Raw genomic sequence first — 27,006 nt, 5'->3', positions numbered from 1 at the left:
TCACCAACTCATCTACCACTCAATAAAATATAAAACACTTTGCTTGTCAGAAAATGTTAAATAATATCTTCTACCACATACACCATTGTAAACTCATTTAACCCAAAGAATTTAAGCCCATAAATCAGCCTTAAAGATTTCAACATATCAAATGGAAATGGTTTTTGCCAATGTTCAAAAACTGATCCAGAGGCAAATAAAAATCCAAGTGATAATGAAATATCCCAACTAGATTCTTTTGATGTTGAGGATGATGTCCTGAATTTCCACTAAGAAACTCTTCCCATGATAATTCCATCAAAACTTTAAGTTCCTTTTATCATCTAAACTGTTTGCAAACCTTTTGTTTCATTTTGTACACTGCTGGAATCATTTTCATTAAAAAACACTTGGTTCACTTTGCCTTCATCAAATTTTACTTGTAGAGTAGCTCAAATTGTAAACACAAAAACGTATGGAATTCTTTGAGACAGAGAACGATGATATGGGAGACAAGGGAGGAAAATAAGAAAACAGGCAAAGAAGCTGCAGGGTCATCAATGGAACTCTAAAACACAATCTCCAAAATCATATTTGCCATTTGTCTCAAATATCCCAAATATGTGTTCATATTCAGCCTCCACTGTGACCTCAAAAATACATCAACGTGTATTGATTATATTACTTTGTGGAATGTCAGGTATGTGAGTCGCCCCTAAACCTTTAAAGACCACCTTTCATTTCATTTGGAATAACCAAGTCAATGTATCCTTCACCAAGTAGGCTCATCAGACCCAAAAAGAATCAAATACAAATCACCCATTCAACAAAGACATAATCAGATTTTTTAGAGATTCACTTATTTATTTTTATTAGGAAGATATGCAGAGACAAGGAGGAAGACAGAAAGATCTTCCATCTGCTGGTTCACTTTCCAGGTAGCCACAATGAGTTGATCCGAAGCCAGAAGCCAGTAGCTTCCTGTGGATCTACCACATGGGTGCAGGGTCCCAAGGTTTTAGGCCGTCCTCTACTGCTTTCTCAGGCAACACACAGGCAGCTGAAAGGGAAGTGGAGCTGCCAGGATACGAACTAGCATTCATATGGGATCTCAGTGCATGCAAGGCCAGGATATAGCTACTAGGCTACCATGCCAGGCCCATAATTAGATTTTAAGAAAGTTTTTTTTTCCCAAAAATTTCCAAATTGTTGTGGTTCTAAATGCTACATCTGAATCTGAAAAACAGCCCAGAGCTCTTTTCCTTGTTATCTTACTGAAAAAAAATTACTGCCAGAAAAAGCCAAAATCAACTTCTAGACTGAAAGTGATAAACAAAATTATCAATAAACACTTAATCCTTCAGTGCCTTAATACTCTCATCTGTAAAAGGAGAATAATACCAATACATCAAATATAATCATAAAAAAGAAAATATATGCAAAAAATCAAGCTTGCTGTTGCAACATATAAAAACTTAAATTGTATTGAATGGCAACTCTAATGAATTGAAATTATTTATCTATTCTTCTGGATTTGAAAAAAAAAAAAACATTGTTTACATCTTCAACTCCTGCTTGCTCTTCTTATATCTGACATCCCTACCCATGGCTCTGTACGCATATTATACTCCCACCACAATCTTGCCTGAGAAGTGCCCTACTTTCAACTCTGCTTCAAAATACCACCCATTGGTCTTCTAATTATGTTCATAATTCACTTGCATACTTTTACACAGGACTTTGCTAAAAAATTTTACTCTATTTCCTTTCCTGTACTTATATCTTACAGGCTACTATAAGTACACACTGTGTTACAGATTCACACATCTACTCAGCACCCTCACATGTTACCTCCCTGATGCAAAAGCTCATGTAAGATATTCAGAACCAGGGCCCACACTGTAGCAAAGCAGATAAAGCTACAACCTGTGGTATTAGCATCCCATAGGGACACTGGTTCAAGTCCTGGCTCCTCCACTTCTTTTTATTTTTAAGATTTTTTTTTATTAGAAAGTCAGATATACAGAAAGAAAGAGAGACAGAGGAAGATCTTCCATCCGATGATTCACTCCCCAAGTGGCTGCATTGGCCGGAACTGAGCTAATCCGAAGCCAGGAGCCCAGAGCTTCTTCCAGGTCTCCCACATGGGTACAGGGTCCCAAGGCTCTGGGCCATCCTCAACTGCCTTCCCAGGCCACGGGCAGGGAACTGAATTTAAAGGGAGGTCTGCTGGGATTAGAACTAGTGCCCATAAGGGATCCTGGCATGTGCAAGGCGAGAACTTTATCCAGTAGACTACCACACCAGGCCCACTACTCCACTTTTGACTTAGCTCCCTGCTAAAGTGCTTAGGAAGGCAGCTGAGGATGGATTAAGTACTTTGGGCCCCTGAACCCACACAGAAGACCCAGAAGAAGCTCCTGGTTCCTCGCTTCAGACTGGTCCAGCTCTGGTTTTATGGCCATAAGGGGGGCGATTTAGCTGATGAAAGATCTCTCTAAACCTCTTGAGCAGAACCCTTAGGACATGCCCTATATCAGGGACCCTGGGGTGGTGTCGGGTGGTTGGACCCAGGGTGTTGAGGCATTTTTGGGAGGTTGGTTGTGGCTTCTCTCTTTATCTACCCCTTCCCCAGATACAGAAAAGAAAAAAAGAGAATGTGGAAATGGTAATCTCACCCACCTCCTTTAGCCCTTGAAATTTACCATCCTGATCAACTACGTAAAAATCATCAAAAAAAGAAAAACATTAAATTATACAAACACAGTCCCTAAGTGTTTTTTGTTTGTTTGTTTGTTTGCTACCATACCTAGCATGCCAGGGAAGGATGATGCTATAATACCACCAAAATTTTTTTCTTTAAAGCCTGTATCCTGTTTTTACTTTTTAATATTTATTTACTTATTCACTTGAAAAGCAGAGTTAGAAAGAGACAGAGAGATATTCTATCCAATTGTTCACTCCCCCATATATAGGGCTGACAGAAAAGCCAGAAGCCTGGAACTCCTTCCAGTCTCCCATGTGGGTGGCAGGGGTCCAGGCACTTACATCAACTTCAGTGCTTTCCCAGATGCGTTAGCACAGACTTGGTTTGGAAATATAACAACCAGGACTGGGACTTGACTGGGATTCTGGCATCACAAGTGGTAGCCCATCCCACTATGCCACAATAACAGCCCCAAGAATTGCATTGTTCAAAGTGTCTGAGATTTAACTTCTCCAGATAAATTCCAACAGTAAATGTATTTCTCTTCTGCATTTACAAAGATTTCCTATGTACTAGATGCTGTTTTAAACAATCTTTCTTTGAAAAATATTTTAATTTCTATTTAACGGATAGAGTTACAGAGAGGAGAGGCAGAGATCTTGCAGCCTCTCATTCACTACCCAAATGGCTGCAACAGGTGGAGCTGGGCTGATCCAAGGCCATGTGTCAGCAGTTTCCTCCAGGTTTCCCATGTGAGTGCAGCAGTCTAAGGACTGGAACCAATCTCTGCTGCTTTCCCATGCAATAAAAAAGGAGCTGGGTCAGAAGTAGAGCAGCGGAACAAAAACTGAAGTCCATAGAAGACACCAGCACCACAGAGATAGGCTTAGCCCACTATACCAGGGTACCAGCCCCTACTCTAAGTAATCTTAAGGAAAATATCCAAAACATGAAATTATAACAAGATCTTGAAATTTGACAACTGGTTGCAGAGGGGAAAGAGAAAACAGATTTCACCTCCTGTGAGAAAAGCTTAAAGAGGCAAAAAGTAGGGGGGAAGGGAAACAGCTTTTAGATATTGAACAACAGGAAGTCAAGCACAGTGATCACGAAATCAGTGATCACGGAAACAATTTATATGAATCCCATGAAAGCCCCAACTTACTGCCTTTCATTTAAGTACATCAAATGGAGCTTTAACCAATGAAGGCAGAAAAAAATATTCAAGTATATCACAGATACTGCATGGCCTGAAAGCTAATAATACTTTCTATCCAGCCCTTTATGCAAATGTCTATGGGCCAATGTTTTGCCGTGGCAAGTAAAGCAACTATATCCACTGACAACATCCTACAAGGAGGCTGATTCCAGTCTTGGCTGCTCTGCTTCTGATCAGGCTCCCTGCTAATGTGTCTGGGAAAGTAGTAGAGGTGGGCTTAAATGCATCTACATGAGACTCAGAGGAATCTCCTGGTTTCAGACTGGCCCTGCAGCTATTTAGGGAATGAGTCAACAGATGGAAGATCTCTGTTTCTCCCCCTCTGGCTGTAACTCTGCCTTTCAAATAAATAAATCAAAGAAAACAAAGAAAGAAGAAAATCAGTCTGCAGGTGGTTATTAGCATACATAACAAAAAGTAAAAAAGAGGAAAAGATGGAATTATTGTCAAATACTTAAATAAAATCCAAAAATATTTAAAAGAATATAAAATACCAGCCCTGGGAGTAAAAAATATAAAGTTTACAAGATGGGGCTCAGCATGGTAGCATAGCAACTAAAATCCTTGCCTTGCACACACCAAGATATCATGAGGCACCAGTTGATGTCCCGGCAGCCCCACTTCCCATCCAGCTCCCTGCTTGTGGCCTGGGAAAGCAGTCTAGGACAGCCCAAAGCCTTGGGACCCTGCACCCATGTGGGAGACCCAGAAGAGGCTCTGGGTTCCTGACTTCAGATCGGCTTAGCTCCAGCCATTGCAGCCACTTGGGGAGTGAATCATAGGATGGAAGATCTCTTTGTCTCTCCTCCGCTCCGTATATCTGACTTTCCAATAGAAATTAAAATAAATCTTTAAAAAATTTCATAAGAGGTGAAATCCATAACTGTCAAAACGCATGCAAATCAGCCAACCTCTTGCAGAAGAAGGATTAAACAAATTGCGATTTATCCAACAACAAAGAATTATTCAGCATGTGAAAGAAGTGAGCAATCAAATCATGAAAATGTGGTACAAAGTTAAATGCATAGTACTCAGTGAAGGCAGTAGATCTCAAAGATCCACAAACCTGCATTCTGCAAATGACAAAACTATGCAGAGTAAAAAATTAGTGTTATATTTTTTAAATGTTAGCTCTAAGAGACTAAGCATTTTTTAATTTGGTTATTTATTTATTCAGGAGGACAGAGAGACCAGTTGTGACTAACTCAACCTAAAACCAAAACCAAGTAAAGTTGTTGGAAGCAGAATCCAAGTACTTGAGTCACTGCCTGCTCTCTCCCGGTGTGCGTGCTGGCAAAATGACTGTAGACTGGAGCTGAGACTGGAACCCAGGCATTCTGAAATGGGATAAGGCAACTAAGTGACAACTAAGCCACTGTGCCAAACACCGGACCAGAGTAACTTATTTAGAAACTAGAAACAGGATAAACACCATCCTATACGAGAGGACATTTGAATCTCGGCTATTCCATTTCTACTCCAGCTGTCCACTAACGTACATAACAGAAATTATCAGGTAATGAATGGATGAAGAACTTTGGTTCATGCCACGCACATGGAAGACTCGCACTGAGTTCCATGATTTCCATGATTCTGTTTTCAACCTGACATCTGAGGCATCTGAGGAGGGAACCATGTAATAGAAGATCTCTCTCTCTTTCTCTTTGTTTTTTCTCACTCTCTTTCAAGTAGATGAAAAAATATTTTTTTAATGACTGGGATTTTTTTTAAAAAACGAGCACCTCTAAAACATAATTCCCCCTTAGAAATACTGTCCTCTAATCATAATCATTAAAGATATCTAAGATGAACAAAACATATTCCCATTTTATAGTTTACCTAAATCAAAGACTTAGTAAAATTCTATAAAAATTAAAAGACCAAAGGCAGTTAGCCTTTCATGATAAAGACTAGGTGTTATGAAAGAGGTACACAAGCAAATTGAAAAGTAATTAGAGCAGAAAACATTAGGGAAGCCCTAAATCTCATAGTTTAGCCATTTAAAATGTCAATAAGCCTGTTTCCTCTTCTTCACAATATACTCATGATGAGCACTAGCACATGTCAGTTGGCCTACTTTCAGGGTTTGCAAGTGTTTTGGCTGAGCAGACTGGTGCGTGTGCGTGTGTGTGTGTGTGTGCACGTGTGTGTGTTTTACAAGATTTACTTGTTTAACCATTGTCATTAAATTTATTTTTACATCAAAATAAATTACAGCAGATATGCTAGAGAAAGTAATCATAAATTCTGACTTCATATAGCAGAAGAAATCAAATAGTGTTATGTCCAGTTTAGTTTCTGGACATAACACATAACTACACTTAAGTTTTCCAAAAGGATAAAACAGGAAGTTGAAGCTTATGAGAAATACTAACCATTAGTACATAAAAAGCACACTCTTAAAAAATTTGCAAAAAATACATCAAGAAATAGTTAAACTCACAAAACACTCTCAACTTGCTCTGCTCATGCAAGACTCAAAAACATCAGCTAATTACATCAATTTAAAAAGATAGCTACTGTTAGTTTTTGTCTGCATGAATCGCTTTTTTACAAAACTATAAGCATCAGGAGAGCTGCCATTGACATTCCAAAATAAAATTACTTAAATCTTAACTTTAAATAAAAGCCTTTAACATTTTGAGATATGAAACTGAATTTCTTACATAGCAGAACTAAAAATACAACCTTTCAAACACTAGCACTAAAATATATTCTAGAAAAAAATAAAGCAAGTTGCTATACAGTGTCCTGAGATTAGAACCACAAGTATGATCCCTAGATATTTTAGGAAACCATCTCCAGAGAACCCTTTGGTCATGAAATTAACAATCCTGGTTTATAAGAATCCCTTCTAGCGGCACAGGGGGTAAAGCTGCCACCTGCAACATCAGATTCCATATGGTTCCAAGTTCACGTTTCAGCTGCTGAACATCTGATCCAGCTCCCTGCTAATGGGCCAGGGAAAAGCAGCAGAGGATGACACAAGCGATCCTGCAAATTATGAGACACCTGGATGAAGCACTGACGTCTGGCTTCTGCTTGGCTCAACCCTAATCTTGCAGCCACCTGGGAATCAACCAGCAGAAGGAAGAACTCTCTCTGTATCTCCTTCTCTCTATCATTATGCCTTTTACAAATAAGCCAATACATGCTTACATTAATTAAAACATTAGTTACACATTAACTTATGCATAATGATATATTTTACTACAGAACTGACAGACTGAAAACTAAAATTACTACTTTCAAAAATGAGCAAGAGCCCAGTAGCATGGCCTAGCAGCTAAAGTCCTCGCCTTGAACGCACCGGGATCCCATATGGATGCCAGTTCTAATCCTGGCAGCTCCACTTCCCATCCAGCTTCCTGCTTGTGGCCTGGGAAAGTAGTCGAGGATGGCCCAAGGCCTTGGGACCCTGCACCCGTGTGGGATACCCAGAAGAAGTTCCTGGATTCTGGCTTCGGATCGGCATAGCATCGGCTGTTGCACTCACTTGGAGAGTGAATCATCGGACAGAAGATCTTCCTCTCTGTCTCTCCTCCTCTCTGTACATCTGACTTTCAAATAAATAAATACATATTTTTTAAAAATGAGCAAGAATTTATTTCCAATTAAGTTTTAAAAGGACAGACTTGAGGGAGGATTAGTAAGTTTTTATCCAATACAAAAAAAAATCATTTGAATGGTCACTGTTTTCTAAGGCACTGTACTGAAAATATCCAAAACAGATCCAAATTCATTAATAAATAATCAGAAACAGTGTTTCAGCCTAGCAGTTAGGACCCAGGCTTCCCATATTGGAGTAACTCAGGTAGAAACTCAGCTCCTGTTCCCAGTATCAGCAACAACTGGTATCTCAAGTAATTGGTTCTCTGCCACCCTTGTGTATTAGACTGAATTCCCACCTCACAGTTTAAACCAGACCAGTGCAGCTGCTGTGGTCATCTGAGAATCAACCAGCAAATGAGAGATCTTTACTTCCATTCTTCTCTCTCTTTCTCTTTCTCTCTCTCTCCTTCACCTTTTTCCTCTCTCCTTTTCCTTCTCTCTCCCTCACTCCTTGTCTTTTAAATATTTTTAACATATACAAATGAATGAATAAAGTAATAGTCCTTTAGTTTTCACTTCTGTTTATATATTTTTCACAGCAAAAACTTCATAAAGAGAACTCACTCTGCTGCCAACTACTAACTTTCAATAGATAATGCCATGAAGCAACATTTAACAAAGTCTTATTAACTGTTTGTAGTACACACATATTTGTGATGTACTAAAGATGTGAAAATATGCAACAAAGCTAACAAGCAAGAGACAGGTGAGCAATCAGACACCCTAAGTCTCGTGGGAGCATAAAACACAGCAGGAGATAAGGAGCAAGGAAGGATTAGGTTGATATGACTGTTTAAAAAGAAATATAAAGGCCCTGAAATGAAGAGCATAGTTTATTTAAGGAAATGGAAGAAATTCAGTCCAACAATAAAGGAATGCTGTTTGGGCAACTAGTGTGGCAGATAAAAAGTTAAAAAATAGCAGAAGATGTTGGGGAAAATACAGTGAAGAGATCAGCTCACTGACCCAGTGAGCCGTGTATGCAAAAGCTCTGCTGGATTTACTTATTAATACAAATAGCTTGAAAATTCCATTGTACTTTGTAAAGGCATAAATTATCACCAGGAACAAAACTTATACCTGTATTTCTAATCTTCATGTTTTCATTTAATTTTCCTGTCTTATTGTAATGGCAAGGAACTACAATAAATAGCAGTGGTTACAGAGGCCAACTAAAAAGCTGGGCAGGAAGGACTGAGAGAGCCACAGAGCAGAAATCTACACATGCCAGGCATATGTACAGCAAGCAAAAGATTTCCTGATGTCTCCAGTACACAGTCAACATCTTTATTCCATCATTTCATTCATTCACAACTCCCAAAATTACTATGAACAACATAATCCTAAATCACAGTAGGCATCATTCCCATCAATTCAAAGAACTTAGAATTAGCTGCTGTAAGAAGTCTCGTAAGTAAGATTTTACACTTTAGGATAATACCTCCTTTGTATTTAAAGAGATTATAAAGTATCAAAACAAAATTAGTACAACTGATTTTGGTGTACATGCAGAAAGTACATGAACAAAAGAAAGTGAAAACATACAACTGTTAGAAAGCTTAAAGACTTAATAAACCAAGAGTTATTTAGTCTTCAAAATAGCAGATATAATCTGATATTTGATTTTCACCAAATACATAGCATATATGCTAAAGATAACATTAAAAAGTTGTGCTTTAACAAAATGACAGACAGTCCCCTACATGGTTGGGAGACAATCCAGCAGCAGCATGATGAACTTAGGAAAATTAACAAAAGACGCCCATTGTGAGACAAGAGAGGAGAATAGAAGGGGAGGGTACTTGGTACAGTGGGGAGGGAGACCCCAGCACCAACTAAACCGAATCAAAAAACAATCTTAAAAAAAAAAGTGTGCTATTAGAGCACAATAGAAAGGGGAGAGATCTGAAATTCAACTGTGATACAGCTGGGCAGAGCCAACAGCAGAGATAATGGTGAAAAGCAACTTCCCAAAGCAATAGGTTTTACTGAGAAGAAGGGCAAAGGCATGAGAACAGGAGAGACTTAAGGAATCCCCATAGAATAAAACTAAACCCGAGAACTAACAAAGGCAGTACAGAAAGCAGTGAAGGGATCTGAGAAGAATGATGCCAGGAAAGCCAACAGAGAAGAGGGCTTCAAGAAAGACAGCAAAGGCAGAGGCTACATTGAGATCAAAGGGGGTGGAGATAAATCAAAACCACAGTAAAAGTGAATAGCCATATTGAATTGGTTAAGATTACCTATTTCCATCTCAACTGACAGAACTAAGAGTTTATCTAGGCAGGGAGAGGGGGATGGACACTTAGAGAAAAACAGACTTCAGTTATCATTCTTGCTGTCTTTAGTCCAAGACCAACAAAACAGAAATGATCTGAATGATAGTTTTTCTTCAGGGCTACACTCACCACACTGTGGGGCTGGCAAAATTCTTGCTGTTCGAACTGGGCCATGCCTAACGGAGAAGAGCTCTTGTGCTTCTCCACTGATCTGCATGAAAACAAAAAAAAGTCAGTCATAAAAATGTAGGTCACAACACAGAAGCATGGAAACAAATCTTCTAAACTGTATCATAACTTCTTAAAATTACATATGTAATATACTCACTTATGCCTAATCATTTATACTAAATATATTTACAACACATTATCACAACTACTTTCAGAAAACTGTCAGAATACATATTTGATATGAAAAAAGAAAGTCTGAAAAAGTCTATTCTGGAAATCTATCATTCTGCTTAAACAATAAGAAACGTACATAGCTCTTAAAAGACTTCCTTTCATTTCAGAGGAAAACATCTTCTGACAAGTTCAACTAAAATAGTGTAACAGCCTTCACCTGTTATCAGTAGCAGTTATGGCTCTGAAACTATTAACTTTGAATAAATCATTTAGCTTTTATAAGCCCACATTCTTGTATAATTATAAAATGAGAAGATAAAACTGTTAGAAAAAAAGCACATTTTAATAATTTCAACATTCTGTGAAGTTAAAATTATATAATACCATCTTTCACTGTGATTTATATTACAGAGATTATCACTGCATGAACTAGAATGTCCATTCATTATGAGTCATATCAGTTTTCTAGAAATGCAGAGTATGCTGATACATGGAAATGTGAAAACAACTACTTTTCAACTACTGCATGAAGTACTGAGCAAACCGAATTAGAATTAGTTATGAATGACTTACTAGACTTACTCCCAAATGGTCACAGAGTTTTGAGTACATTTACATATAATTGCCTAACAACTGATGGAATATGTAAGAGAAATTAGGAAGCATTATAAAGCTAGTTCTAAATAACCAGGAATTTAAAAAAGATGGAGTCAAAACAAAAATTCAAAAATGAATTTTGTGATGGTATTTTCACATCATACCTGAAAAAGCAGTTTAAAACATCCAAAAATATGCACATTATAAGATGAAAAGCCTTATAGGGCTGCAGGACAGTAGCCTAGTAGCTAAAGTCCTCGCCTTGTATACCCCGGGAGCCCATATGAGCGACAGTTTGTAGCCCAGCTACTCCACTTCGCATCCTGCTCCTTAACTGTAGCCTGGAAAAGCAGCAGAGGATGGCACATGCAGGAGACCCGGAAGAAGCTCCTGGCTCGAGACTTCAGATCAGCTCAGCTCTGGCCACTGTGCCTACCTGGGAAGTGAACCAGCAATGGAAGATCTTTCTCTGTCCCTCCTTGTCTCTGTGAATCTCACTTTCCAATAAAAATAAACAAATCTTGAAAGAAAAGAAGGAAGGAAGGAAAGAAGGGAGTGAGGGAGGAAAGAGGGAAGAAAGAAGGGAGGGAGGAACAGTTGGAGGGAGGGACGGAGAAAGAAAAGTCCTATAAATGTTCCAATATTAAACTATGCAACTACAGAACTGCCTTATGGAGTAACTTTTTGTTTTTTTAGATTTTCAGCTTATTTACCTGAATTTTTAAAAATTGAAATTTAAAAAGGTTTGTTGCTTATGATACTTACAACAAAGCTACTGTCTATAGCAGCAAATTCTTTTGCAGCACTTGTGATGCACAAAATGTAAGCACTGCTAGTACTAACCATACAGCAACAGCACCACCTATCACCAGTGACTTATAAACACTACAAACTCAGTACAGCAAGCCATGAAAATGTATCTGCTCTACAAATTCCTCTGGGAGTTTTAATTTTCAAAATGAAAGCCACAGGCATCACATACTACAGCAGGGAAGTCTACATTTAACTATTTAAAGGAAAGAATTTACAATTTAGAAGAAACCATAGACAGTTCAACTACCCAACCAAGGCAATAATCACACATTCTCTGAATTTTACAACCTCTTTCATATTAAGCACATAGATAATAAAAGGTAAAAACTACTATAAATTAATTATATGCCAGATACATCAATAACCACTTCTTCCGACCTAACTCTTCAAACAAAAAGAACAAACACCAGGTCATTTTCATTTGAAATGAATTATTTGTTGGATGATAGACAAATAATAATCTTCTGTAATATACAGCATATTAGTAAAATATGAAAAACAAGTTATGAAGTAATACTATATAACACTGTCAGGATAATGGAAAACATTTCTCACTTATAAAGTTTATACCTACAGTAAATTACAGAATCTTATCACAAAATCTACTGCTCTATACTATTATTTCCATCAAGTTTTTAAATAAGACCCTAATGCTTAAAAAAAAAAAGTATAACCATACCGAAGCTCAATTATACTAAACAGTAAAGAATTTATCAAATCCACCTTGGCACACTCAAAATGATAAAACTTTATCATTGCATTTAATGCACAAGAGCTTTTACACTGAAAAACATACCAAACTTAGAACAAACCATGCCTGCCAGAAAAACCTAAATGCCCTGTTCTACACTTCTATTCTAAATCTTTCCTCCCATGCAAATCACCAAGTAAGAAATAAAAATGAGACTGAAAGAGGCATCCCATATTCACTACCTATACATGGTTTCTCACGTCCCAATTAAGATCCTAGAACTTTAACTGTAACATATTCCAATACAGAAGACATAAAACACTGCTACATTTATATCTATTTGTGAATACACTAAAACCACAAGTGTACTAATCACTGAAATTAGGAGCATAATTTTAATCCATCCTTTGTGAGTCACAATGTCAATCTTCCAGAGAAGAGAACTCTTCAAAGAGAACATAGTAATTCTTTTTGGGTTTTTTTCTTTTTCATTTTTTAATTATATTTTTTACAATCTTTACATAGTTAATTAGGGTAAAAAGGTTCAAGGGCTACAGGAAAGCGGGTAAGACTATTATTTCCACATTGTTTTCTTCATGTATCTGAGGTACAGAGAGATTTTAAGGGAGAAGCCCCACCCAGTCTCCCACCCACCCCAGGTCCCAGATGTGCGGCATGTTCCGAGGGTCTTGCTCAAGTGGTTTCAATAGTTCAACAGATATGAATTGCTGCCAATCTCACCATTCTAAGCACAATGAGGTCGTTGAAGAACCCACTGATTGACATTGTCCATCTCAGAGTCTCCGTTTGCCAAGTTTTGCACTGTCAACATATGGCTGGGGTAGTTGATTGATTTGTTCTGTCCTCTGTCTTTTCATGGTTAGGGACCTGAGTCTGGCAGTTCGATTGTGATATCCCCAAAGAAACTTTGTCTGAGGTGATCCCAGATCAGATTCTTGTATGTATTAGCAAGTACAGGGCCCGGCACAGTCCATCACCCTGATCAGCTGGTAGTTGCAATTGCTGGGTCAGTTGTTTCCAGCCCTGTCTTCCACTGGAACCAATGGGTGTTGCAGTCCATCCTGGTTCTGCCCAGAGACATACTAATTCTTTTTCTTTTTTAAAGATTTATTTATTTTTTATTGGAAAGGCGGATATACAGAGGAGGAGAGACAGAGAGGAGGATCTTCCATCCGATGATTCACTCCCCAAGTGACCACAACAGCCAGTGCTGCGCTGATCCAAAGCCAGGAGCCAGGAACCTCTTCCTGGTCCCCCACACGGGTGCAGGGTCCCAAGGCCATGGGCCGTCCTCAACTGCCTTCCCAGGCCACAAGCAGGGAGCTGGATGGGAAGTGGAGCTGCAGGGATTAGGGCCCGGCGGCGTAGCTTAGCAGCTAAAGTCCTCACCTTGAATGCGCCAGGATCCCATATGGGAGACATACTAATTCTAAACCAGAATTTCATTTCAGAGGAACAAGGTGCTAACCAAGCACACACAGAAAGGTTGCAAACGCGCATTTCAGAAGCCCACACAGAAGTCAGACACACCCTCACAGACTGTACTTCAGCTGCCACCCAGAACTGCCTCTGCTCATTTCACACAACATGTGCACAGGTAATTTTGCTTTCAAATATATGAGTGCCTAGAAGCTGAATTTCTAAAAGGCTTCTGAAAAAATGTCATGTCCAGGCTTATTTAAAAAGTGCTGAAAATGGCAGCGTGTCAGAACTGAGGATTTCACAAATCTTGAAAATAATTACATGAGGCCATAAGCTCACTTTTATATTAATAATCACAATAAACACAAGATTAAAAATACAAGGAAGGAGTGTACCACAGTGTTCCAGCTCCCTGGCAACTGCAAGCAGGGTGGAAACCTCTCCAAGAGTCCCTCATGGTCTCCGCTTTGTTCTTACTGGCATTTTAATTTCTGATGACAGACTTTTGTTGTTTGGGGCATAAACCGGACGTACCAGTTTGGAGGCACAATAAGGAGAACAAAGAATGATTTGTTCACACTGTAGGAAAAAAACTTTTTTCCAACCATAGAAAATAGCTTTCGCATGGTGCAAATATGCAAATTACATACCAAACCAAAAAAAAAAAAAAAAAAAGGATGGGGGAGAACAAGTTTAGAATCTCACAACTCAATCTAAGGCTGAAGGAAATTGCACCAGTCAAGGCTGTAAATAACACTCAGCAAAGGCTAGCAAAGTTCTTGGAGAGCTCTGCAGGTGCTTTTCAAGTCCTCACAACCAAACCCTAAAACCCTGTCAAAGGCTATTAGATAACAAATGAGAAGATTCAATCAAATATTAAAGAATATTAAAACAGTCCAAATGTCACAGAATTCTAACGTGAGATTTCAATTTTCAAACGGTTCTGTTAACAGAAGAGACATCAAAGAAAGAACTTTACATATAAGCAGATGGTCTCGCTGTGTCCCTTCCAAGTCCTAATCCCAGTTCTCAACAAACATAACCACAATTCTTACTTCTATTGCTATCCATGGGATCACATAGTTTATAATCTTAGGAACACATCTTTCACACATTCTATGCTAATGAAATTAATTCACTTGTTGCATATAATTCAAAGTTTTTCCTGCTGATATACAAACTTCCATGATATTAAAAAAAAAAAACTACAACTTTTTAAATCTTGCAACTGGTAGCCCATTTAAATGCCTCTCTTTTTTGACTCTGTGGATGACAAGAAAAAAATAGGAGAATTTGTAATGAGAAAGAAATTTCAGTGAGTTCGTTAGGTCTCCAGCAGGTCCCACTGGGGCCTATGCTTCTACCTGAAGTCCATTCCTTTTTCTTTAAACTGTTTTGCAAACTTTTGAGTTTGTAGGAAAGTGACTGCAATGCAAATGCTTTTCAAGCACAAAAATGCAAATAATTGTTGTGTGGTAGATACAAAATAGCCTTCCATCTTGAAAGGATTATTCCAAGCAGTACATTTTAGTGCCAAAAGGATATTAATAAAGTTTGCCTCTATCAACAAATTCATTCAGGCATTCCTAATTCCATTTATCTGCGCTTTATCTTCTCCTTTGAACACCTCTAAGAACTCCTGAAACTCTTCATTAAAAAGTTATATGGGGTGGTGCAGTGGCACACCAAGCTAATCCTCTGCCTGCAATATGGCATTCTAAATGGGCACCAGTTTTGATTCTCAAAATCTTTTTTTATTGTTGTTGTTTTTTAAGATTTATTAGAGTTTTAGAGAAAGAAGGAGAAACAAAGAGGGGTCTTCTGTTCTCTGGTTCACTCTCAAAATGGCTACAGTGGTCAGAGCTGAGTTGACTGGAAGCCAGGTGCCAGGAGCTTCCTCCTGGTCCCCCAAGTGTATGCAGTGGCCCAAGGACTTGGGCCATTCCCTGTTGCCTTCCAAAGCTGCAGAGAACTGGATTGGAAGTGGAATAGTTGGGACATGAATTGGCACCCATATAGGGTCCCAGGCATGCAGGGAGAGGACTTTAGCCACTAGGCTATCATGCCAGGCCCCAGTATTATATATTTTCAAATATACGGTTTTTATCTAATGGTTTTTATAATAAAATTTTTAAAGTTTTATTTATTTATTTATTTGGCATGTAGGATGAGAATGGGAGAGAGTGATAGAGAAAAAGAAATGTTTCACCTAATGATTCACTCCTCAGATTCCCTAACAGCTAGGCCTGGGCCATGTTGAAGCCAAGAGCTGTGTATTTGATGTGGGACCCAAGTACTGGACCTCTTGCTACACATGTGGGAGACTTGCATGGAGTACTAGGATTCTGGTTGTGGCCTGGCTCAGCCCTGGCTGTTAGAATAATTTGAGGGGTGAACCAACATATAAAATATCTGTTTCTGTCTTTCCCTCTCTCTTTTTTCCTCTGCTGTTCAAATAAGCAAATAAATAAATCTTTTAAAAAACTTATTTTCTTATTATGCTTTATGTATAGTGTATGTATATAGTGGCCCATTTGAAAAAATCCAATTGGTTGGGGCCTTAACCCACACCTGGAAAAGTTGAGTTTAATTGCTTTCTCTGGCTTGGAGTCCAGCTTTCAGAACTGCAAACGGGAAGCAGTACAGAGGAGTGAAGTAATCTTGTACCTGCCACTATTGTGAGAGGCCTGGATTGAGGTCCTAGTTTTCTTGGGTTTTGTCCCTAGAGCAGCTATAGCTTTTTCAGATATTTAGGGGAAGAACTCGCAAACGGGTCCCACATGGGGAGCAGAAACACAAGTACTTGGGTCATCTTCTTTTGCCTTCTCAGGCAACTTAGGGGAAGCTGTATTGGAAGCAGAGCATGAGGACTCATACTGACAATCTGGTATTGATTGCAGCATCACAAGTTGAGGCTTAATCCACTGCATTATAATGCCTGCCCAGATAATCTACTCTGACTGATTTATTGTGTGTGTATGTGTATTGTTAAATTTTGTATTATTATTATCATTTTATGATACAGTTTTATAGGCCTTGGGATTTCCCTGACCCCCATCCCAAATCCCCTGCCATCCACTGAGTTCCCCTATATTATTACTATATTACAGTTCTTCATAAACAGTCATACGTCCATCATTACAGACATGAACAATTAAACAATTAACTGTTTCACTGAGAGTCCATCTTTTATCTGAAAGTAGAGATGCCCACTGCGTTGTATCCTCACATCTGGATATGATAGTCTCCATTACACAATTACTATACGTCCGCTTAGATGAAAAGCCACAAAACAAAATCAACAGGAAGAAAAATAGAAATTTACAACACCATGAAGTTCTCAAAAGGTTTTGATGGTTCAGCAGTCCTGAATTGCTGTCATTCTTTCCACTCCAATTGTGAAGAAATCTCTCCAGAATCTCCTGGCTAACAGTCTACCTTAAATTCTCCGTCTGTCCAGCTACTCACTACCAACACCTGGTTGCAGCAGTTGATTAATTTGTTCTGTCCTCCGCCATGGTACAAGGTGTCCTCTGAGGCTCCAACATACTGCCATATCCTCGATGTGCATCTGGATAGGCTATTCAAGTTTTTAATTTTTATTGGAAAGTGAGATATACAGTGAAGGGGAGAGACAAAAAGGAAGATCCTCCATCCGATGATTCACTCTACAAGCAGCTACACTGGCCGGAGCTGTACTAAACCTCTTCCGGGTATCCCATGCAGGTGCAGGGTCCCAAGGCCTTGGATCATCCCCCACTGCTTTCCCAGGCCACAAGCAGGGAGCTGGTTGGGAAGTGGGACCACCATGATTAGAACCAGCACCCATAAGGAATACCAGTGTGCAAGGGGAGGACTTTGGCCACTAGGCCACTGTGCTGGACGTGTGTGTGTTTGCGTGTGTGATGAATGTAAGGTCTGTATTTACACTGATTTTATTGTTGCAGGTGTCTAGTACCATTTGTTGAAAATATGGTCTTTGCTCTGCTGCATTGTCATTGCTGTTTTGTCATGGATCAGTTGTGCCTGTGTTTTGTTTCGTTGATCCGTTTGGATATAACTGCAAATTTATAACAAGTCTTGCTGTCAGAGTCATTCTTTGGTAGTATTCAGTATTCAGTTAGCTATCCTTGATCTTTTGTCTCTATATAAATTTTAGAATCAATTTATCACTACTGGCAATATAACTTGGTGAGACTTTGCTTGGGACTGAATTTTTAGGTGAAACTGAACAATTGACATCTTGTTAGTATTGAGTCTTTATGAACATGAAATATGTTGCATTTAATCCTTTTTTATACCATTGATCATTTTTATAGTTTTCAATTTATGGTTATTTTACAAGGTTTACATTACAGGATTTAATTTTTTGTTTGCTTATGTAAATCATAATTTTAATTTTAAATTCTAAGTTTTCATTCTATAGAAAAGGTTGAAATCTATATACTCTTTATAACTGCTTACTTGCTGCAAAGCAGTAAGTCTTTTTGGGTTCTTTCTTTAATTTCATACACAGATCTTCCTGTAATTTATGATCAGTTTCTGTTTTCCTGTTATCCTTTTGCATCTTAAATGTACTCTAACCCAAATGCTTGGGACATTTTATCATATTTTGGAATATTTGTTTATATGTAATGATAAATTGGATGTGGTATCTAAGAGTAAACACAGAATTCATTAATGGAAAATATGAAAAGAGGAACTCATTTATGTTTTTAAAACTCCTTGTAATTACAGGCTGAAGATAACTGTTAAATAATTTTGTGCCTGAAATACTGTATGCATTGAAATATCATACTTAAGATACCATGTTGCTTTTCACAAAGTTCAGATTTTGGATATTTGAATTAGGAGTGCTAAACCTGTATTTTTTTTCTTCACTTATAGCATTAACTAGGAGGAATGATAGAGAATATCCTTGCCTTCTTCCTGATCTTAGCAGAAAATTTTTGATTCTTCTATTAATGATGGTAGCTATAGTTTTTGTGGGTCATTTAGCTAAAATGAAGAAATCTGCCTTTGTTTTCAGTTACCTGGTTTTATTTTATTGCATCCATGGGTATTGGATTTTGTCATGTTTTATTTATATCTCTTAATGGGAGTGGGTAATTTTTCTTTTTAGCTTGTGAATGTGACAGGTTACCTTAACTATTTTTTGCTTTTTTTTTTTTTTGAATACTGAACAATCTTAGCAAATGTAATATGCATCCCATCTGTGCTGTAGTGTATAATTTTTTTATATAAAGATTTTATTTATTTTTATTGGAAAGGCGGATATACAGAAAGGAGGACAGAGAGGAAGATCTTCCATCTGATGATTCACTCCCCAAGTGGCCACAATGGCTGGAGCTGAGCCAATCTAATGCCAGGAGCAAGGAGCTCTTCCAGGTCTCCCACACAGGTGCAGGGTCCCAAGGCTTTGGGCGGTCCTGGATTGCTTTCCCAGGCCACAAGCAGAGAGTTGGATAGGAGGTGGGGCTGTTGGGCTTAGAACCAGAGACCATATGGGATCCCGGCATGTTCAAGGCAAGGATTTTAACCACTACACTATCACCCGGGCCCTGTGGTTTATAATTCTTACTATATATTATTGGAATTTACTTTAATTGAGTGTTTTTGCTTTTGTTCTTGAGACATACTGATTTGTAATTTTCTTATAATTGTTTTTGTGTTTTTGGTATTAGGGTAGTGCTGACCATGCAGAATAGAGTTAGGAAGTATTCTCTGCTGTTATCTTATGGAATAAATTGTAAATTTTGATATTATTTCTTCCTTAAGTGTTTGGTGGACTTCATCATTGAACTAACCTGGTCTTGGTGCTTTCTGCCTTGGAAGACTGTTAATGAATGACTGACTTAATTTCTTTAATGGCCACAAGCCTATTGAGATTGTCTGTTTCCTTCTTGCATGAGTTTTGGCAGATTGTGCCTTTCAGGAAATTAGCTCATTTTCATGTTGGTCATCATATTTGGCACCATCTAGTCCTTTATAGTTCTTTAATGTTCATGCAGTCTGTAGTGTTTTGCTCTCTGTCATTTCTGATAGCAGCCATTTGTGTCTTTTTTCCTTTTTAGTTATCCTATGTGAAGTCTTGATTTTATTGACCCTTACAGAAAAACAGCTTTTGGTTTCACTGATTTTTCTATATTGATTTCCTGTTTTTAATTCCAGTGCTCTTTCTCTAGTTTATATTTATTTTGGCTTACTTTGGATTAATTATGCTGTTCTAATTTTATAAGGTGGCTGCTTAGGTTTTTTATTTTAAATATCTTCAAATATATGCATTCAGAGCTTTTTATTTTCCTCTATAATCTGCTTTCAGTGAATTCCACAAATTTTGATATGTTCTTGATTTAATTTTTGCTTAGTTCAAAATATTTTTAAGTTGATCCATATCTTTGTTTGACTTGTGTTATTTGGAATAGCATTAGTTAATCTCGCAGCATTTTGTTGTTTTTCTTAACTATCTGTGAGTTTATAGTCTGGTCCAGTTGTGACGGGATCGTGGTGGATCAGAAGTGGAGGAATTGTGACTCATGGGATCTTGGCACAGCAGGTGGTGACTTAATCTCTAACATTAATAATACAGGCCTCAAGAATATTTGCACGATAGTATTCTTCATGATGTTATTTCAGAAAAAAAAAAATTTCATTCTTACATGACTGTAAAATGTTCCGGTGTTCATGAGTTACATTTTATAACTTTTTAATAATTTTTTTAAAGCTCTAGAGTTATTGTCATTTTTTAAAGATATATTTATTTTTGCTTGAAAGATTTAAGGAAAGAGAGACAGACATTCCATCTGCTGGTTCATTTCCGAAATGGCTGCCATAGCCAGAGCTGGACCACTAGATAGGAGCCAGAGTTTCTGAGTCTCCCACATAATTGCAGCAACTTGGACTGTCTTCAGATGCATTCTCAGGCTGTTAGCATGGAGCTGGATCAGAAGTGGAGCAACTAGGGCCTGGTACAGTAGCCTAGTGGCTGAACTCCTCAACCTTGCATGCACAGGGATCCCATATGGGCACTGGTTTGTATCCTGGCTACTTCACTTCCCATCCAGCTCCCTGCTTGTGGCCTGGGAAAGTAGTAGAGGACGGCCCAAAGCCTTGGGACCCTGAATCTGCATGGGAGACCCAGAAGAAACTGATGACTTCAGATTGACTCAGCTCCAGTTGTTGCTGCCGTTTGGGGAGTAAGCCAGAGGATGGAAGATATTTCTGGTTGTCTCTCCTTTTTTCTGTAAATCGACCTTTCCAATAAAAATAAATAAATCTTTAAAAAAAAAAGAAGTAGAGCAACTGGGACACAAACTGGCACCCATATGGAATCCCACTGCATGCAAGGTGAGGACTTTAGCTGCTAGGCTACTGCACCAGCACCCAAATACTTATTTTTATTGAAAGGGCAGATCAGTTTCACAAAGGAGATACAGAGAAGAAGATCTTCCATCCACTAGCACACTTCTCAAATGTCTACTACGGTCAGAGCTGAGCTGATCCAAAGTCAGGAGCCAGGAGCTTCTTCTGGGTCTCCACACGGGTACAGGGTCCCAAAGCTTTGGGCCACCCTCAACTGCTTTCCCAGGCCACAGGCAGGAGGCCGGATGAGAAGTGGAGCACCCAGGATACGAACTGTTGTCCATATAGCATCCTGGTGCACACAAGGTGAGGATTAGGCCAATAGGTTATATTGCCAGGTCCAATTGTTCACTTTTTTTAAAAAAAATTTATTTGAAAGGCAGAGTTACAGAGAGAAGGAGACAGAGAACAGGACAGACAGAGAATCTTCCATCCATTAGTCACTCCCAAAATGGATATAACTGCTGTAGCTGAGCTGGTCAGCAGCCAGGAGTTTCTTTTGGATATCCTATATGGGATGCTGGTGCTGCAGGTAGAGACTTAGAATGCTACGCCATGGGGAGAAAAAAAAAAAAAAAAGAATGCTATAACATGGTGCTTGTCCCTACTGGTCATTTGACAGTTTTTTCCTTGTTTTCTTATCCATCAAATGCAAATGGCAATTATCAGTCTACATGGATCATTGATTTGGATTGGCTCAACTCTAGCTGTTGTAGTCACTTGGGGAATAAACCATCGGAAGGAAGATCATCTCTCTGTTTCTCCTCCTCTCTGTATATCCACCTTTACAATGAAAATAAATAAATCACAAAAAAAGACTATAACTTATATACTCAGAATTAAGCACACCTTATTCATTATTTATATAAATGGCAATATAGCTTGAATATTCAAGAGGTCTTCAGTGAGTTCATAGAAAATGTGAATTATGCAAAAGCCATGTATAAAATAATTTTTTACAACAAACTAAGCATACTTTTTTTAACAGATTTATTTATTTTTATTGGAAATGCAGATCTATAGAGAGAAGGAATAAAGAGAGAAAGATCTGTCTGCAGGGGCCCAAGGCTTGAGTGATCCTCCGCTGCTTCCCCAGGCTGTAAGCAGGGAGCTGGATTGGAAATGGAGCAGCCAGGATACAAACCAGTGCCCGTGAAGAATGCTTGTGCCACAGGTAGAAGACTAGCCTACTATGGCACCTTGTCAGCCCCTAAACAGCTAATTTTAAAAATTAACTTATTTGAAAGGTGAAGTTGTAGAGAAAAGTAACACAGAAGGAGAGAGTTCTTCCATCTGCTGGTTCACTTCTCAGATAGCCTCAAAGGCCAGGCTGTACCAGACCAAGCCACCACTCTGGAGCTTCTGGATTTCCCATGTGTTATCAGAGGCCCAAAGATGGGTTATTCTCCATTGTTTTTCCATTTTCATTAAAGGCGAGGAGATGGATCAGAGGACGAGCAGCAGGGACATGAAGTTGCCCCCACAGGATGCTTGCTTTGCAGATGGAGGCTTAGTCTAATTATACCATCATGTCATTCTCTAAGCAGTTGATTTTTTTAAAAGATTTATTTATTTGTATTGGAAAGTTAGATATACAGAGAGGACAAGAGACAGAGAAGAATATCTTCTGTCCACTGATTCACTCCCCAAATAACCGCAGTGGCCAGAGTTGAGCCCATCTGAAGCCAGGAGCTTGGAGCTTCTTCCGAGTCTCCCATGTGGGTGCAAGGTCCCAAGGCTTTGGGCCATCCTCAATTGCTTTCCCAGGGACTTGGATGGGAAGTGGAGGCTGCCAGGATTAGAACTGGTGCCCATATGGGATCCCAGTACATGCAAAGCAAGGATATTAGCCACTAGACTACCATGCCAGGCCCCAAATACCTGATTATGAAGGACTTCTGATTTGCCAGTAAACTGAGTGCAGAGTTCAGAATCCCATACACCTCACCCTATAATTTTTCCCACTGTCAGTATCTTATACCCAAGTGGTAATAATATTAAATCCACGAAAATACATTGTCATCATTTTTGCCACATCAGTGTCACCTAGTGTTTATAATTTATGTTGGGAATCACTTTCAGTACTTTCTATTTTGTATTTTTTTTTTACTAGTAACACAGTGACATTCATCCACCATTGTAGCATCATGTAGAATGTTTTTATAATCCTAAAAATCTGTTCCCTAAAGCCTACCACAAATATTTTTACTGAGTCTATAATTTTACTTTTTTCCAAAATATAACTATAGTTGAAATCATACAGTAAGTAGTCAGTTGAAATAAAACTGCCGATACATGAAATGAGCAAATTTCAAGTCTGAAGTTTAGTTTTTACTTTTTTAAAAAGAAGATTTATTTATTTTCATTGCAAAGTCAGAGATAAATAGAGAGGAGGAGAGACAGAGAGGAAGATCTTCCATCCAATGATTCACTCCCCAAGTGACTGCAACAACCAGTGCTGCCAGGAGCCAAGAACTTCTTCCAGGTTTCCCACTTGGGTGCATGGTCCCAAGGCTTTGGGCCATCCTCGGATGCCTTCCCAGGCCACAAGCAGGGAGCAGGATGGGAAGTGGAGCTGACGGGATTAGAACTGGTACCCATATGGGATCCCGGCGTGTTCAAGGTGAGGACTTTAGCCACTAGGCCACGCCACTGGGCCCAGTTTTTACTTTTATATTTGTGTGTGCATCTGTGTTTTTGTATGTATGCATGTATGTGTATCCACATGAATGTGAGTACAACCCTTACCAGGAGGAAAATTTAGAACTTTTTTTATAAAGTTCCTCAGTCACCCTTTTTTTTCTCTCCTACTCCCTGTAAGGTATTAATTCTGACCAAAGATGAGTTTCGCATGTACCAAAATCTGTATGAATAGAGCAGAGCTTATAATATGTCAGCTTTTATGTGTTGTCTTTTTCCCTGTAAGATTTTTAGATTTGTACTGCTCTGCATGCAATAAAATAATGAATTAAAAGTAATCCAGTTTATATGGGTGAGTGTTTGTGATGTGTTTATGACAGCTACTAGGCTGACACTTTCAATAATGGTGCTACCTTGACTTGAAATACCCTCCAGTCTGTCTCCAGGCATGTGTGTCAGAGTAGCCTGAGTGGTTTTACATTAATATCTACCCAAAGGAAGATCTTTTGACTACAGAAGTGTTAGTTGCAAATGGAAGATATCATTAGGGCGGCTTCAAAGGACTGGAATGATATTTGGATTGGTGGGAGCTGAAGTAATGGCTGGGGTTTTGAAGTGTAATGTCTAAATCAGAGTTGCATAACTGAAGGAATGTGTGAGTTCAAACTGATTTTCTTTGATCTTCCTTTGGAAAAATCAGGCTGAAGGGAAAAGGTTAAAGTTGCCGTAAAATACTCCATTCTATGTGTGCAAAAAATTTGGAAGTATGAAAATATGATTACAAGTTCCATTCATTATTTATGTTCTGCGGTTTTCACATTGTTTTTGAAATTCACTTCCTTCTTGCCTCAAGTTTTGTATTTTGAATTTAGTGTCAAGACTAAAACACAGACTGGGTTGCAGTCTCCTTTATGTGGTTACCAAATAATCTGTAGTATAAGTTGTTAGTCCTTACAAATATGCATTTTAGGTGGTTTTTGTGGTTGATTTTTTTTTCTTGATGGTATACAGAATAGGTTGCAGAAATACTGACACTCTGACATTTACTGAATCATTTGTGGTTAGGCAAGCAAAAATAAAACAAAAATGTTGTTTTCCACTTCCGCTTATTTGTAGAAATCTTTTGAAAGGTCTGCTCTTTTCTATTAGAGATACTTTCTCAAATTGTTTGCTCTCAGATTGTTGATATTGTTGAGGTAAAGCTGTTTCACTTCACCTAAGACACTGGTATTGACTTACTACAAATGGCCTGAAATTAACCCAGTAAGTCTCAAGTTTTCAGTTCTGCAAATATTCTAACAATCTAATATTTACTTCAGGGGTTACTATAAGTGGTATATTTATTATTGACTTTAAATATATTTATTTATTAACTTTCTTTTTTAAAGATTTATTTTTATTATTTTTTTATTGGAAAGGCGGATATACAGAGAGGAGAGACAGAAAGGAAGATCTTCCGTCCGATGATTCACTCCCCAAGTGAGCGCAACGGGCCGATACTATGCCGGTCCGAAGCCAGGAGCCCTTTGCGGGTCTCCCACGCGGGTGCAGGTTCCCAAAGCTTTGGGCCGTCCTCGACTGCTTTCCCGGGCCACAGGCAGGGAGCTGGAAGGGAAGCGGGGCTGCCGGGATTAGAACCGGCGCCCATATGGGATCCCGGGCGTGCAAGGCAAGGACCTTTAACCACTTGCGCCACCGCGCCGGGCCCAATTTATTAACTTTCTTAAAGATTTGTTTGTTTTTATTGGAAAGTCAGATATACAGAGAGGAAGATCTTCCGATGATTCACTCCCCAGATGACTGCAATGGCTGGAGATGAGCCAGTCTGAAGCCAGGAGCCAGGAGCTTCTTCTGGGTCTTTCATGTGAGTGCAGAGTTCCAAGGCTTTGGGCCGTCCTTGACTGCTTTCCCAGGCCACAAGCAGGGAGCGGGATGGGAAGTGGGGCCATTGGGATTAGAACCGGCGCCCATATGGGATCCTGGCATGTTCAATGCAAGAACTTTAACCACTGCGCTATCGCGCTGGGCCCAAGTATATAAGTTATAGTCTTGTTACTTATATTAATACTAAGAAATTTTACCAGGAAATTTTAGCACAAGTATTAAAATGCTCCCAGGCATCATTCCCATTACTACACAGTGCCCTCTAGTGCAAGTTAGTTCTCAGTGAGCACTCAGATTAAGATTTCTCAAGCTCAGCATTATCAGTACTTTGAACATGACAATTTGTTGTTTAGAAGGAAATTTAGCAACATGTCTGGCTTCTACACAAAAACACTAGTAATAACTCCCATCCATGACAATTAAAAATAACCCAATTTCCCCATGGAACAAAATCACTCCCGGGTGGGAATAAATAATTAAGACTACAGAAGTTTACTAACATTTCCCACAAGTGGAATATTTCCCTCAAAGTAGTGCTTATATCTTACATTTGTATCTTCTAATATTTGGTATAGACCTTAATTTTCAGTGTGACTGTATATGAAAATTGTGATGATACTTTGAATAAAAGTAGAGATATCAGGAGAAAGAACTATACTGCAAATGAAATAGACTAACAGCAATGAGGAACAGACTGCAAAATTCAGTTTGAGCCTTCAAAATGAGTTTCTAGGACACTTAGATTAGATATGTAAGAAAAGATTTAAGTCTTGATTTTAAAAAACTGTACATGCACAGGCCTTAATTTTTTCATTGACTTTATGAAGCCTCTCGTATATATTACATGATATATGATTTATACATGATCATACATAATACATAATACTAAATACATAGTACAGTATACTAGTATACATAATACTAAATCATGTGACTGTATGAAGAACCAGTGATCTTCCTAATACTTGCTAGACAATGTACTCAGCACCAGATAGACAAAGGTCATAGAGATGGACACAATTTTCCCACACATTAAATTAAAGGCAAAATTCCTGGGGCAAATATTTGGCACAAATATTAAGACCCTGTTTGGGTTGCCGATATCCTCTGACTAAACACCTGGATTTGGGGTTCAGCTCCTTTTCCAATTCAAGCTCAATGCTAGTGAACATTCCAACAGGCAGAGGAAATGGCACAACTGGTTGAGCACCTCCCACTCACATGGCAGCCAGGAATGGGATGAAGTTCTGGGATCCTGACTTTGGCCTGGGCCAGCCCCAGATGTTAACATTTATTTGGGGGTGAGGAGAAGGGGTATTTCAGTGAAAGAGAGATCCCTCCCAAGCTGTTTCTCTCTCTTCTCATTTAATAGAAATAGTTTTATTTCATATAATACAGCCAGATTCTAACAAAATACCAAAATAAGCAAAGAGAG

The 27,006-nt window shown here is 38.7% G+C and overlaps 1 protein-coding gene across 7 annotated transcripts in view; it reads right to left on the bottom strand.

Annotated features, from left to right (window-relative positions):
* The window catches only part of BCAS3 (BCAS3 microtubule associated cell migration factor), a 532,941-nt gene that overhangs the window by 461,574 nt on the left and 44,361 nt on the right, over nucleotides 1-27,006 (bottom strand). For all 7 annotated transcript variants that reach the window (XM_041000469.1, XM_041000472.1, XM_041000471.1 and 4 more), the window contains exon 6: nucleotides 9,926-10,007. In XM_041000469.1, the coding sequence (XP_040856403.1) occupies nucleotides 9,926-10,007 (82 nt within the window). The remainder of the gene's footprint in view (nucleotides 1-9,925; nucleotides 10,008-27,006) is intronic.

The sequence above is a fragment of the Ochotona curzoniae genome, unplaced genomic scaffold, assembly GCF_017591425.1.
Source record: "Ochotona curzoniae isolate NIBS_2020 unplaced genomic scaffold, NIBS_Ocur_1.0 scaffold_2453, whole genome shotgun sequence".
NCBI lineage: Eukaryota > Metazoa > Chordata > Mammalia > Lagomorpha > Ochotonidae > Ochotona > Ochotona curzoniae.
This window is presented reverse-complemented; position numbering and strand designations above follow the sequence as displayed.